Source organism: Oncorhynchus gorbuscha, linkage group LG06 (assembly GCF_021184085.1).
Source record: "Oncorhynchus gorbuscha isolate QuinsamMale2020 ecotype Even-year linkage group LG06, OgorEven_v1.0, whole genome shotgun sequence".
In the NCBI taxonomy this organism is placed as follows: domain Eukaryota; kingdom Metazoa; phylum Chordata; class Actinopteri; order Salmoniformes; family Salmonidae; genus Oncorhynchus; species Oncorhynchus gorbuscha.
The window spans coordinates 1,199,207-1,214,078 of record NC_060178.1 but is presented as its reverse complement, the minus strand read 5'-3'; the positions used below and the strand labels follow the sequence as shown (position 1 = coordinate 1,214,078).

At 43.8% G+C, this 14,872-nt stretch overlaps 1 protein-coding gene across 1 annotated transcript in view; it reads right to left on the bottom strand.

The window, feature by feature from the left end:
- Nucleotides 1-2,119: 2,119 nt before the first annotated feature.
- Nucleotides 2,120-14,872, bottom strand: part of tbc1d2b (TBC1 domain family, member 2B) — an 80,307-nt gene continuing 67,554 nt past the window's right edge. The window contains exons 13-16 of the mRNA XM_046352115.1: nucleotides 13,900-14,017; nucleotides 5,050-5,235; nucleotides 4,410-4,531; nucleotides 2,120-3,871 (exon numbers count right to left, since the gene is read on the bottom strand). Of these exons, the coding sequence (XP_046208071.1) occupies nucleotides 3,676-3,871; nucleotides 4,410-4,531; nucleotides 5,050-5,235; nucleotides 13,900-14,017 (622 nt within the window). The 3' untranslated portion in view covers nucleotides 2,120-3,675. The remainder of the gene's footprint in view (nucleotides 3,872-4,409; nucleotides 4,532-5,049; nucleotides 5,236-13,899; nucleotides 14,018-14,872) is intronic.

Below are 14,872 nucleotides of genomic sequence, written 5' to 3'. Positions count from 1 at the left end.
GATACAAGGTGATACAATACTTGATCAAAGAAATTAACATTGGAACAAATACAAAAAGTGATTGGTCAACAGGAAGGGTGTGAAGGTAAAGTGATTGGTCAACAGGAAGGGTGTGAAGGTAAAGTGATTGGTCAACAGGAAGGGTGTGAAGGTAAAGTGATTGGTCAACAGGAAGGGTGTGTAGGTAAAGTGATTGGTCAACAGGAAGGGTATGAAGGTAAAGTGATTGGTCAAAAGGAAGGGTGTGAAGGTAAAGTGATTGGTCAACAGGAAGGGTGTGAAGGTAAAGTGATTGGTCAACAGGAAGGGTGTGAAGGTAAAGTGATTGGTCAACAGGAAGGGTGTGAAGGTAAAGTGATTGGTCAACAGGAAGGGTGTGAAGGTAAAGTGATTGGTCAACAGGAAGGGTGTGAAGTTAAAGTGATTGGTCAACAGGAAGGGTGTGAAGGTAAAGTGATTGGTCAACAGGAAGGGTGTGAAGGTAAAGTGATTGGTCAACAGGAAGTGCGTGAAGTTAAAGTGATTGGTCAACAGGAAGGGTATGGTGTGAAGGTAAAGTGATTGGTCAACAGGAAGGGTATGAAGGTAAAGTGATTGGTCAACAGGAAGGGTATGGTGTGAAGGTAAAGTGATTGGTCAACAGGAAGTGCGTGAAGTTAAAGTGATTGGTCAACAGGAAGTGCGTGAAGTTAAAGTGATTGGTCAACAGGAAGGGCATGAAGGTAAAGTGATTGGTCAACAGGAAGTGTGTGAAGGTAAAGTGATTGGTCAACAGGAAGGGTGTGAAGGTAAAGTGATTGGTCAACAGGAAGGGTATGAAGGTAAAGTGATTGGTCAACAGGAAGTGCGTGAAGTTAAAGTGATTGGTCAACAGGAAGTGCGTGAAGTTAAAGTGATTGGTCAACAGGAAGGGTATGGTGTGAAGGTAAAGTGATTGGTCAACAGGAAGGGTATGGTGTGAAGGTAAAGTGATTGGTCAACAGGAAGTGTGTGAAGGTAAAGTGATTGGTCAACAGGAAGGGTGTGAAGGTAAAGTGATTGGTCAACAGGAAGGGTATGAAGGTAAAGTGATTGGTCAACAGGAAGTGCGTGAAGTTAAAGTGATTGGTCAACAGGAAGTGCGTGAAGTTAAAGTGATTGGTCAACAGGAAGGGCATGAAGTTAAAGTGATTGGTCAACAGGAAGTGCGTGAAGTTAAAGTGATTGGTCAACAGGAAGGGTGTGAAGGTAAAGTGATTGGTCAACAGGAAGGGTGTGAAGGTAAAGTGATTGGTCAACAGGAAGTGTGTGAAGGTAAAGTGATTGGTCAACAGGAAGGGTGTGAAGGTAAAGTGATTGGTCAATAGGAAGGGTATGGTATGAAGGTAAAGTGATTGGTCAACAGGAAGTGTGTGAAGTTAAAGTGAGTATAACTTGTGTTTTTAATGCTGGGTGCAATCCTGTCAAACAATAAACCTATATAGGTAAGTGAAACCATGGTAACATGATGGATGGGTACAGCACTCAACTCGACATCAGAAGGTTCGTAGAGAGACCAGCTCTCAGAGAAAACACACCACTCACAGTACAACTATAAGACAACATTTCATTGTTTATATGGCATTGTGCGACACCACAATTCTTCATTTGTATTTTTTTTAAAGTCACATTCGATATAGTTGGCCACTCAATAATCTAATACTAAATTAAGTGGAAACATTCACTGAGTGGACAAAACATTAAGCACACCTGATCTTTCCATGACAGACAATCCAGGTGAAAGCTATGATCACTAATTGATGTCACCTGTTAAATCCACTTCAATCAGTGTAGATGAAGGGGAGGAGACAGGTTAAAGAAGGATTTTTAAGCATTGAGACAATTGAGACATGGATTGTGTATGTGTGCCATTCAGAGGGTCAATAGGGAAGACAAAATATTTAAGTGCCTTTGAACGGGGTATGGTAGTAGGTGCCAGGCGCACCGGTTTGTTTCAAGAACTGCAACACTGATGGGTTTTTCACACTCAACAGTTTCCTGTGTGTATCAAGAATGGTCCACCACCCAAAGGACATCCAGCCAACTTGACACAACTGTGGGAAGCATTGGAGTCAACATGGACCAGCATCCCTGTGGGAAGCATTGGAGTCAACATGGACCAGCATCCCTGTGGAAGGCTTACGGCACCATGTAGAATCCATGCCCCAACCACGTGAGGCTGTTCTGAGGGCAAAGAGGGGGGTGGGGGTGCAACTCAATATTAGAAACTGGTTCCTAATGTTCGGTCTATTCAGTGTAGATGTGCCGAAACATTTCAGAACAAATATCAAAGAAACAACATTTGATGAGTCTGGAAAGCACAAAAATAAGTGAAGAAAAAGTCAAGGGAAAATGTAAACAGGAAGAGAAAGACAGGTGACTAGTAGATTCCCTCATAAAATTTCCCCTTATTAACACCACGTGATGGTGATGACAGTATGTTACCGCAGAGGGACTTGAAGCTGTGCAGAGTACAATACCTCCTGCCCTGTGACTGGGTTGAGGTGAATCCGGGTTCTGCCTCTGTTTCTCATCCTTCGTTCAATGGGAAGGGGAGGGACAGCATTTCTGGAAATGTACTGGAGTCTGGAATGATGGACTATTATTGGTCCAAGGTTTCTCAGTAAAGCGTCAATCAATAGACGTTTTGGTAAAAGTGGTTCAAGTGCTTCGTAGACAGACAGCGGCTACCAACAAGGCCTGCTGGTTACTGTATAGTATACTGCAGCAGCATAGTCTCCTACAAAACCAATCTGGAAACAAGAAACACACCTACCCATACTTTGAGAGGGCTATAGCAGTCAGGTTATCTACGAATACAAATCAGTCCCTCCTCTCCAAAAGAGCACAATGATTTATTATAAAAATACTGATTCAGATTGGCATGATCCAGCTCTGCAATCACAGCAGTATGGCTGTGGGACAGAATAACACTGTGGTTGTCATGTCAATCTCTCAGATCAATGTCCCTCAGCCACAACAAGCAGATTAACACGTTTACAAAAGAATGGAAGTAATTGAAAAAAACATTTGGCCAAGAGAGTTTTGATCCACAACAAGCCACAGGGTTCAGCATGTGGAGAACATGGAGGTGATAGGTCCAAGCCACAGGGTTCAGCATGGAGGTGACAGGTCCAAGCCACAGGGTTCAGCATGTGGAGAACATGGAGGTGATAGGTCCAAGCCACAGGGTTCAGCATGTGGAGAACATGGAGGTGATAGGTCCAAGCCACAGGGTTCAGCATGTGGAGAACATGGAGGTGATAGGTCCAAGCCACAGGGTTCAGCATGTGGAGAACATGGAGGTGATAGGTCCAAGCCACAGGGTTCAGCATGTGGAGAACATGGAGGTGATAGGGAGTGAGAGTGGGGAGTATGTGGATATATCACTGGTCATCATGGTGGGTCATTACTCATGACAGCGTCTGTTTGGTCTGAAGGTGGGCGGGATAGCCAGGCTCGGGCCCTGATTGGCTGGAGTCTGCAGGTGATACGATAGAATCACACAGACCTGGATCCTGATTGGCTGGAGTCTGCAGGCACTGCACCCTGACAGGCTGTGTGCTAGTTGTTGCTACAAAGCTTGCATGCGTGCGTGCGTCGGGGGCCGTGGTCATTCTCTCTACTGATGTCCTAGTTGGCCTGGGCCGTGATTGGCTAGTTGTCCTCCTCATCGTCGCTACACAGCGCGCCTGCGTCGGTGTGTGTGTCTCTCTCTCTGAGGAAGGTTTGTCTGATGGCCTCAAGCTCTGTCAGCTCTAGTCTAACCTTCTCCAGATGGAAGGTCCTGCGGTTAAGGATCTGTCTCAGGGGGAACGGATTCATGTCCACAAACGCTATGCTCATCAACTTCCTGCAGGGAAGGAGAGAGACGCACACAACAGACTTCAAATCAGTTTTCATATTTGTCAAGAAAGTCAACATTAGACTTGATCAGCACCTACAGTAAACACAGTATTACTGGTCATTCTAATGAGTCAGACAGACATGACTCAATACGCAGAGAGACAGACAGACATGACTCAATGCGCAGAGAGACAGACAGACATGACTCAATGCGCAGAGAGACAGACAGACATGACTCAATGCGCAGAGAGACAGACAGACATGACTCAATGCGCAGAGAGACAGACAGACATGACTCAATGCGCAGAGAGACAGACAGACATGACTCAATGCGCAGAGAGACATGACTCAATGCGCAGAGAGACAGACATGACTCAATGCGCAGAGAGACAGACATGACTCAATGCGCAGAGAGACAGACATGACTCAATGCGCAGAGAGACAGACATGACTCAATGCGCAGAGAGACAGACATGACTCAATACGCAGACAGACAGACATGACTCAATATGCAGAGAGAATTCGGTAGGTTGAGAGTACTGTACCTCCAGTCCAGGATAGTTATGGTGAAATAGCGGAGGTACTTGAAGATGGCCATGGAGTCCTGAAGCTTCAGAAACTCTTCCTCCTTGTACTTGAAGAGAGCGAGGGCGAAGCGGAAGATGATCTGTGGAGAGACAGAGCCATGAAAGTCACTGTAAAATGACACCCAAGTCAGCTTCCTATGACAGATTAACGCTAATTCTAAACCTGAAAGCTCGCTACACTTTGTTTTCCTCCGGTATTGAAGAACACATCATCCAGTCTTATATTTGATTGTTTACGTAAAAAAAAAACTAAAGTTGTATTACAAAAGTAGTTTGAAATGTTTGGACAAAGCTTACAGGGAACTTATGAGATATTTTGTAGTCATGTTGCGCGAGTTGGGACCGGTTTTAGCATCGTTTGCTTTCGCCGTAAAGCCTTTTTGAAATCTGACATGTCGGCTGGATTCACAAAAAGTGTAGCTTTAATGTGGTGTATTGCATGTGTAATTTCATAAAATTTATATTTTTTATAGTAATTTATTTTAATTTGACGCTCTGCATTTTCACTGGATGTTGGCCGGCGTCCCACATATCCCAGAGAGGTTAACCATCCTACCATCTTACCCTGTTAACCATTCTACCATGTTATCCAGCCTACCTTGGGTCCCTCGTACAGGAAGGCATCCCAGATCTTGAAGAGGAGGTCAGAGTTCACTGAGTCTACGAAGAGGACCAGAAACCAGTTGAAGGTAATGAGGGAGGAGTCAACCTTGTAGAGGTCAAAGTGGGCGTGGAGTCTGGGCAGCTTCTCACTCAGCAGGTCCTTAAAAACACGCTGGTCCACCTAGAGGTGAAATAACATACAGGGGTCACCTCAGTCCCCAACAATAATTCAGCAGGTCCCTTGAACACTCGGTGGTCCTCAGAGAGGACAGAGAACATACAGACATCAAACGTTCATCCAGCTGCACAGACCCACAGGCATTAAACACAGCATGTGTGGTGTCCATGTTTGCTGATGATTCAACCATATACCCCATCAGCAACCACAGCTAATGAAGTCACTGAAAACCCTTAACAAAGAGTTGCAGTCTGTATTGGAATGGGTGGCCAGTAATAAACTGGTCCTGAACATCTCTAAAACTAAGAGCATTGTATTTGGTACAAATGATTCCCTAAGTTATAGACCTCTAGACCTACTTGTTGTTATCTTAGATTGTAAACTGTCATGGTCAAAACATATAGATTCAGTGGTTGTAAAGATGGGGAGAGGTCTGTCTGTAATATAAAGATGGGGAGAGGTCTGTCTGTAATAAAGAGATGGGGAGAGGTCTGTCTGTAATATAAAGATGGGGAGAGGTCTGTCTGTAATATAAAGATGGGGAGAGGTCTGTCTGTAACATAGAGATGGGGAGAGGTCTGTCTGTAACATAGAGATGGGGAGAGGTCTGTCTGTAATAAAGAGATGGGGAGAGGTCTGTCTGTAATAAAGAGATGGGGAGAGGTCTGTCTGTAACAAAGAGATGGGGAGAGGTCTGTCTGTAATATAAAGATGGGGAGAGGCCTGTCTGTAATATAAAGATGGGGAGAGGCCTGTCTGTAATATAAAGATGGGGAGAGGCCTGTCTGTAATATAAAGATGGGGAGAGGCCTGTCTGTAATATAAAGATGGGGAGAGGTCTGTCTGTAATATAGAGATGGGGAGAGGTCTGTCTGTAATATAGAGATGGGGAGAGGTCTGTCTGTAATATAGAGATGGGGAGAGGTCTGTCTGTAATAAAGAGATGGGGAGAGGTCTGTCTGTAACAAAGAGATGGGGAGAGGTCTGTCTGTAATATAAAGATGGGGAGAGGTCTGTCTGTAATAAAGAGATGGGGAGAGGTCTGTCTGTAATAAAGAGATGGGGAGAGGTCTGTCTGTAATAAAGAGATGGGGAGAGGTCTGTCTGTAATAAAGAGATGGGGAGAGGTCTGTCTGTAATAAAGAGATGGGGAGAGGTCTGTCTGTAACAAAGAGATGGGGAGAGGTCTGTCTGTAACAAAGAGATGGGGAGAGGTCTGTCTGTAACAACGAGTTGGGGAGAGGTCTGTCTGTAATATAGAGATGGGGAGAGGTCTGTCTGTAATAAAGAGATGGGGAGAGGTCTGTCTGTAACAAAGAGATGGTCTGCTTTTTTGACACCACGAAGCAAGTCCTGCAGACTCTAGTTGATCTTATCTTGATTATTGCCCAGTCATGTGGTCAAGTCCTGCAGACTCTAGTTGATCTTATCTTGATTATTGCCCAGTCATGTGGTCAAGTCCTGCAGACTCTAGTTGATCTTATCTTGATTATTGCCCAGTCATGTGGTCAAGTCCTGCAGACTCTAGTTGATCTTATCTTGATTATTGCCCAGTCATGTGGTCAAGTCCTGCAGACTCTAGTTGATCTTATCTTGATTATTGCCCAGTCATGTGGTCAAGTCCTGCAGACTCTAGTTGATCTTATCTTGATTATTGCCCAGTCATGTGGTCAAGTCCTGCAGACTCTAGTTGATCTTATCTTGATTATTGCCCAGTCATGTGGTCAAGTCCTGCAGACTCTAGTTGATCTTATCTTGATTATTGCCCAGTCATGTGGTCAAGTCCTGCAGACTCTAGTTGATCTTATCTTGATTATTGCCCAGTCATGTGGTCAAGTCCTGCAGACTCTAGTTGATCTTATCTTGATTATTGCCCAGTCATGTGGTCAAGTCCTGCAGACTCTAGTTGATCTTATCTTGATTATTGCCCAGTCATGTGGTCAAGTCCTGCAGACTCTAGTTGATCTTATCTTGATTATTGCCCAGTCATGTGGTCAAGTCCTGCAGACTCTAGTTGATCTTATCTTGATTATTGCCCAGTCATGTGGTCAAGTCCTGCAGACTCTAGTTGATCTTATCTTGATTATTGCCCAGTCATGTGGTCAAGTCCTGCAGACTCTAGTTGATCTTATCTTGATTATTGCCCAGTCATGTGGTCAAGTCCTGCAGACTCTAGTTGATCTTATCTTGATTATTGCCCAGTCATGTGGTCAAGTCCTGCAGACTCTAGTTGATCTTATCTTGATTATTGCCCAGTCATGTGGTCAAGTCCTGCAGACTCTAGTTTATCTTATCTTGATTATTGCCCAGTCATGTGGTCAAGTCCTGCAGACTCTAGTTTATCTTATCTTGATTATTGCCCAGTCATGTGGTCAAGTCCTGCAGACTCTAGTTGATCTTATCTTGATTATTGCCCAGTCATGTGGTCAAGTCCTGCAGACTCTAGTTGATCTTATCTTGATTATTGCCCAGTCATGTGGTCAAGTCCTGCAGACTCTAGTTGATCTTATCTTGATTATTGCCCAGTCATGTGGTCAAGTCCTGCAGACTCTAGTTGATCTTATCTTGATTATTGCCCAGTCATGTGGTCAAGTCCTGCAGACTCTAGTTGATCTTATCTTGATTATTGCCCAGTCATGTGGTCAAGTCCTGCAGACTCTAGTTGATCTTATCTTGATTATTGCCCAGTCATGTGGTCAAGTCCTGCAGACTCTAGTTTATCTTATCTTGATTATTGCCCAGTCATGTGGTCAAGTCCTGCAGACTCTAGTTTATCTTATCTTGATTATTGCCCAGTCATGTGGTCAAGTCCTGCAGACTCTAGTTGATCTTATCTTGATTATTGCCCAGTCATGTGGTCAAGTCCTGCAGACTCTAGTTGATCTTATCTTGATTATTGCCCAGTCATGTGGTCAAGTCCTGCTAAGAAAGACCTAGTTAAGCTGCAGCTGGTCAAGAACAGAGCAACACGTTTTGCTCTACATTGCTGTTACACACACACTTACGCCAGCAGACATGCCACCAGGGGTCTTTTCACAGTCCCCAAATCCAGAACAAATTCAAGAAAGCGTACAAAATTATATAGAGCCCTTATTGCATGGAACTCTGTTCCATCTCATATTGGTGAGATAAACAGCGAACCTGGTTTAACAAAACAGATAAAGCAACACCTCGCGGCACAACGCCTCTCCTCTATTTGACCTAGATAGTTTGTAGTTCTGTCTTTGAGCTGTTCTTGTCTATTGATGTTCTGTATTATGTCATTCTGTATTATGTTTTGTGTGGAAGAGCTGCTGCTTATGGAACAGCTAAGGTGGATGCTAATAGAATACAAAATACCCTCTTGATGCTCTAGTGTAGTGGTTAAATTGTGCTTACACTAAACATGAGGGGTTCAACCGGTGTTCTTCTGAGATCCTCGAAGAACCTTAAGGTTCTTGGCAATGAAGTAGCCTAATACTTATTTTCCACCATAATTTGAAAATAAATTCATTAAAAATCCTACAATGTGATTCTGTTTTTTTCCCCCTCATTTTGTCTGTTAAAGTTGAAGTGTACCTATGATGAAAATGACAGGCCTCTCTCATCTTTTTAAGTGGGAGAACTTGCACAATTGGTGGCTGACTAAATACTTTTTTGCCCCACTGTATATCTCACTAGGTCAGGGTATTTAAGTCTCCATATATCCACTAATTCCAATATATCCATGACATTCATGATTTCCTTAAGTGCCTGAGGGTGATAGTTTGTAGTGTGATATCCTTAAGTGTCTGAGGGTGATAGTTTGTAGTGTGATTTCCTTTAAGAGGAAGAGGGTGATAGTTTGTAGTGTGATTTCCTTTCCAGTCCATAGAGGTATTTAAGACCGTATTACAATCTCCCACCATAATAATAGAGTCTAGTGTTGCTTGTAGAGTTGATCAATTCTTATATATATTTTCACAGAAGCTTGGATCATCATTATCAGACCGTATCGGTTGATAAGCCATATCTGTTTATTGTCCAATAACATATTTAAAATAATCCATCTACCTTGAGGATCTGTTTGGACAATTTGCACATTTGGATCAACATTACTGTTAATTAAAACCATCACCCCTTTGAATTTCTTTGCTCATGGGAGAAATATATTCACCCCCCCAGTCCTTTTTCCACAAAACCTCATTTAAACTTGTTGAATGAGTTTCCTGTAAACAATAGATATTATATTCCTTCTCTTTTAGCCAGGTAAATACTGATCGCCTTTTCAATTTTAACTGGCTATACTTATTTCACCACTTACCATAATGAGACAACTTTCAATTCTATTTATCAAAATCTATGTTTGTAAACGTACCATTAAAAAGTAACATGATGATGGAGTGTCTATTTAGCTGTTCCATGATATCTGCTTTGCTACTAAGTAAAACCTCCAATCGGTCCCCACTATTCCACCCGCTAAAAGCCCTCCTCATCCTGAGTTGGGTTGTCATCCCAATGCTCAGCAGACCACCCCCGACCCCTCGGATCCCAGAGCCCTGAAGAGACCGGGATTCATCCTTCGAAAAGAGCACACAGTGCCATTTACAGAACAGAAGTAGATGAACCGCCAAATGCATTTCCATCGCCCTCACCTCGATTTGTATTATATATAGCCATCAAAAGAATATATATATATATATATATTTTAAGAATCCTGTTTCTTATTTTCCATAATTAGCTATTAATATTTGTAGTAATGTAGGCATTTTATAAAAATGATTTTTACCTCTCACCAGTCTCGCCATTACCACAATTACATTATTGCAAGCAATTATTATATTAGCAAACAATTGTTGTGAATCATCCTCTATTGTCACGAATATCTTTTACTCCTTCTCAACAGTTGTGGGATACGCACACACACACACACACACTCAGGGTCTTGGTGTAGTAGTGGTATACTAATGTACCTGTGATCCTAGCAGGGTCTTGGTGTAGTAGTGGTATAGTAGTGGTGTAGTAGTGGTATAGTAGTGGTGTAGTAGTGGTATAGTAGTGGTATAGTAGTGTACCTGTGATCCCAACAGGGTCTTGGTGTAGTAGTGGTATAGTAGTGGTGTAGTAGTGGTATAGTAGTGTACCTGTGATCCCAACAGGGTCTTGGTGTAGTAGTGGTATAGTAGTGGTGGTGTAGTAGTGTACCTGTGATCCCAGCAGGGTATCGGTGTAGTAGTGGTATAGTAGTGGTATTGTAGTGGTATAGTAGTGGTATAGTAGTGTACCTGTGATCCCAACAGGGTCTTGGTGTAGTAGTGGTATAGTAGTGTACCTGTGATCCCAGCAGGGTCTTGGTGTAGTAGTGGTATAGTAGTGGTGTAGTAGTGGTATAGTAGTGGTGTAGTAGTGGTATAGTAGTGGTGTAGTAGTGGTGTAGTAGTGGTATAGTAGTGGAGTAGTAGTGGTGTAGCAGTGGTATAGTAGTGGTATAGTGGTGGTATAGTAGTGTACCTGTGATCCCAGCAGGGTATTGGTGTAGTAGTGGTATAGTAGTGTACCTGTGATCCCAGCAGGGTCTTGGTGTAGTAGTGGTATAGTAGTGGTATAGTAGTGGTGTACCTGTGATCCCAGCAGGGTCTTGGTATAGTAGTGGTATAGTAGTGGTATAGTAGTGGTATAGTAGTGTACCTGTGATCCCAGCAGGGTCTTGGTGTTGTAGTGGTATAGTAGTGGTGTAGTAGTGGTGTAGTAGTGGTGTAGTAGTGGTATAGTAGTGGTGTAGTAGTGGTGTAGTAGTGTACCTGTGATCCCAGCAGGGTAGTGGTATAGTAGTGGTATAGTAGTGGTATAGTAGTGGTATAGTAGTGGTGTAGTGGTGGTATAGTAGTGTACCTGTGATCCCAGCAGGGTAGTGGTATAGTAGTGGTATAGTAGTGGTATAGTAGTGGTATAGTAGTGGTATAGTAGTGGTATAGTAGTGGTATAGTAGTGTACCTGTGATCCCAGCAGGGTCTTGGTGTTGTAGTGGTATAGTAGTGGTATAGTAGTGGTGTAGTAGTGGAGTAGTAGTGGAGTAGTAGTGGTATAGTAGTGGAGTAGTAGTGGTGTAGCAGTGGTATAGTAGTGGTGTAGTGGTGGTATAGTAGTGTACCTATGATCCCAGCAGGGTATTGGTGTAGTAGTGGTATAGTAGTGGTATAGTAGTGTACCTGTGATCCCAGCAGGGTCTTGGTGTAGTAGTGGTATAGTAGTGGTATAGTAGTGTACCTGTGATCCCAGCAGGGTCTTGGTGTAGTAGTGGTATAGTAGTGGTATAGTAGTGGTGTAGTGGTGGTATAGTGGTGTACCTGTGATCCCAGCAGGGTCTTGGTGTAGTAGTGGTATAGTAGTGGAGTAGTAGTGGTATAGTAGTGGTATAGTAGTGGAGTAGTAGTTGTGTAGAAGTGGTATAGTAGTGGAGTAGTAGTGGTGTAGTAGTGGTATAGTAGTGGTGTAGTGGTGGTATAGTAGTGTACCTGTGATCCCAGCAGGGTATTGGTATAGTAGTGGTATAGTAGTGGTATAGTAGTGGTGTAGTAGTGGTATAGTAGTGTACCTGTGATCCCAGCAGGGTCTTGGTGTAGTAGTGGTATAGTAGTGGTATAGTAGTGTACCTGTGATCCCAGCAGGGTCTTGGTGTAGTAGTGGTATAGTAGTGTACATGTGATCCCAGCAGGGTCTTGGTGTAGTAGTGGTGTAGTAGTGTACCTGTGATCCCAGCAGGGTCTTGGTATAGTAGTGGTATAGTAGTGTACCTGTGATCCCAGCAGGGTCTTGGTGTAGTAGTGGTATAGTAGTGGTATAGTAGTGTACCTGTGATACCAGCAGGGTCTTGGTATAGTAGTGGTATAGTAGTGGTGTAGTAGTGGTATAGTAGTGGAGTAGTAGTTGTGTAGAAGTGGTATAGTAGTGGAGTAGTAGTGGTATAGTAGTGGTGTAGTGGTGGTATAGTAGTGTACCTGTGATCCCAGCAGGGTATTGGTATAGTAGTGGTATAGTGGTGGTGTAGTAGTGGTGTAGTAGTGGTATAGTAGTGTACCTGTGATCCCAGCAGGGTCTTGGTGTAGTAGTGGTGTAGTAGTGTACCTGTGATCCCAGCAGGGTCTTGGTGTAGTAGTGGTGTAGTAGTGTACCTGTGATCCCAGCAGGGTCTTGGTATAGTAGTGGTGTAGTAGTGGTGTAGTAGTGGTATAGTAGTGTACCTGTGATCCCAGCGGGGTCTTGGTATAGTAGTGGTATAGTAGTGGTGTAGTAGTGGTATAGTAGTGGTGTAGTAGTGGTATAGTAGTGGTATAGTAGTGGTATAGTAGTGTACCTGTGATCCCAGCAGGGTCTTGGTGTAGTAGTGGTGTAGTAGTGTACCTGTGATCCCAGCAGGGTCTTGGTATAGTAGTGGTATAGTAGTGGTGTAGTAGTGGTATAGTAGTGTACCTGTGATCCCAGCAGGGTCTTGGTGTAGTAGTGGTATAGTAGTGGTATAGTAGTGTACCTGTGATCCCAGCAGGGTCTTAGTGTAGTAGTGGTGTAGTAGTGGTATAGTAGTGTACCTGTGATCCCAGCAGGGTCTTGGTATAGTAGTGGTATAGTAGTGGTGTAGTAGTGGTATAGTAGTGGTATAGTAGTGTACCTGTGATCCCAGCAGGGTCTTGGTATAGTAGTGGTGTAGAAGTGGTATAGTAGTGGTATAGTAGTGTACCTGTGATCCCAGCAGGGTCTTGGTGTAGTAGTGGTATAGTAGTGTACCTGTGATCCCAGTAGGGTCTTGGTATAGTAGTGGTGTAGTACTGGTATAGTAGTGGTATAGTAGTGGTGTAGTAGTGGTATAGTAGTGTACCTGTGATCCCAGCAGGGTCTTGGTGTAGTGGTATAGTAGTGGTATAGTAGTGGTATAGTAGTGTACCTGTGATCCCAGCAGGGTCTTGGTGTAGTAGTGGTATAGTAGTGTACCTGTGATCCCAGCAGGGTCTTGGTATAGTAGTGGTGTAGTAGTGGTATAGTAGTGGTATAGTAGTGTACCTGTGATCCCAGCAGGGTCTTGGTATAGTAGTGGTATAGTAGTGGTGTAGTAGTGGTATAGTAGTGGTATAGTAGTGCACCTGTGATCCCAGCAGGGTCTTGGTGTAGTAGTGGTATAGTAGTGGTATAGTAGTGTACCTGTGATCCCAGCAGGGTCTTGGTATAGTAGTGGTGTAGTAGTGGTATAGTAGTGTACCTGTGATCCCAGCAGGGTCTTGGTATAGTAGTGGTATAGTAGTGGTGTAGTAGTGGTATAGTAGTGGTATAGTAGTGGTGTAGTAGTGGTATAGTAGTGGTGGTGTAGTAGTGGTGTAGTAGTGGTATAGTAGTGTACCTGTGATCCCAGCAGGGTCTTGGTATAATAGTGGTATAGTAGTGGTGTAGTAGTGGTGTAGTAGTGGTATAGTAGTGGTATAGTAGTGTACCTGTGATCCCAGCAGGGTCTTGGTGTAGTAGTGGTATAGTAGTGGTGTAGTAGTGGTATAGTAGTGGTGTAGTAGTGGTATAGTAGTGTACCTGTGATCCCAGCAGGGTCTTGGTATAATAGTGGTATAGTAGTGGTGTAGTAGTGGTGTAGTAGTGGTATAGTAGTGTACCTGTGATCCCAGCAGGGTCTTGGTGTAGTAGTGGTGTAGTAGTGGTATAGTAGTGTACCTGTGATCCCAGCAGGGTCTTGGTGTAGTAGTCCTGGGGCATGAAGACCTCCACGATAGTGATGAGACACCAGAAAGCATCCTCTTGGTCCAGGTACAGCAGAGCTATGGCTGCCAGCCTGGATGATGAGAACACTGATGATCATTGCACTGACAGAAGATTAGGGAAAACAACAGGTTTGGGAACAGCACAGGGTCAGCTGCGGTGTTGGAAGCAACATATATAGTAGCACCTCCAGTTATCTGGAGTGGTACGGAGAGCGTGATCACACAGTCGTCCGGAACAACTGGTGCTCTCATGCATGCTTCAGTGTTGCTTGCCTCGAAGCGAGCATAGAAGTAATTTAGCTCGTCTGGTAGGCCCGTGTCACTGGGAAGCTCGCTCCTGTCCTTCCCTTTGTAGTCTGTAATAGTTTGCAAGCCCTGCCACAGGGGCTTTGATAGTTCGTCGGAGGGCATAGCAGGATTTCTTATAAGTGTCCGGGTTAGAGTACCGCTTCTTTAATAGTGGCAGCTCTAGCCTTTAGCTCATTGCGAATGTTGCTTGTAATTCATGGCTTCTGGTTGGGGTATGTACGTATGGTCACTGTGGGGACGACGTCATCGATGCACTTATTGACAAAGCCAGCGACTGTTATGGTGTACTCCTCAATGCCATCGGAAGAATCCCGGAACATGTTCCAGTCTGTGCTGCAAAACAGTCCTGTAGTTTAGCATCTGCTTCATCTGACCACTTTTTTATAGACCAAAATCACTAGTGCTTCCTGCTTTAATTTTAGCTTGTAAGCAGGAATCAGGATGATAGAATAATGGTCAGATTTACCACATGGAGGGCGAGGAAGAGCTTTGTACTCTGTGTGTGGAGTAAAGGTGGTCCAGAGTTCTTTTTCCTCTGGTTGCATTTTTAACATGCTGATAGAAATTTTGTCAAGCAAATTTAAATTCCCTGCATTAAAGTCCCCGGCCACTAGGGG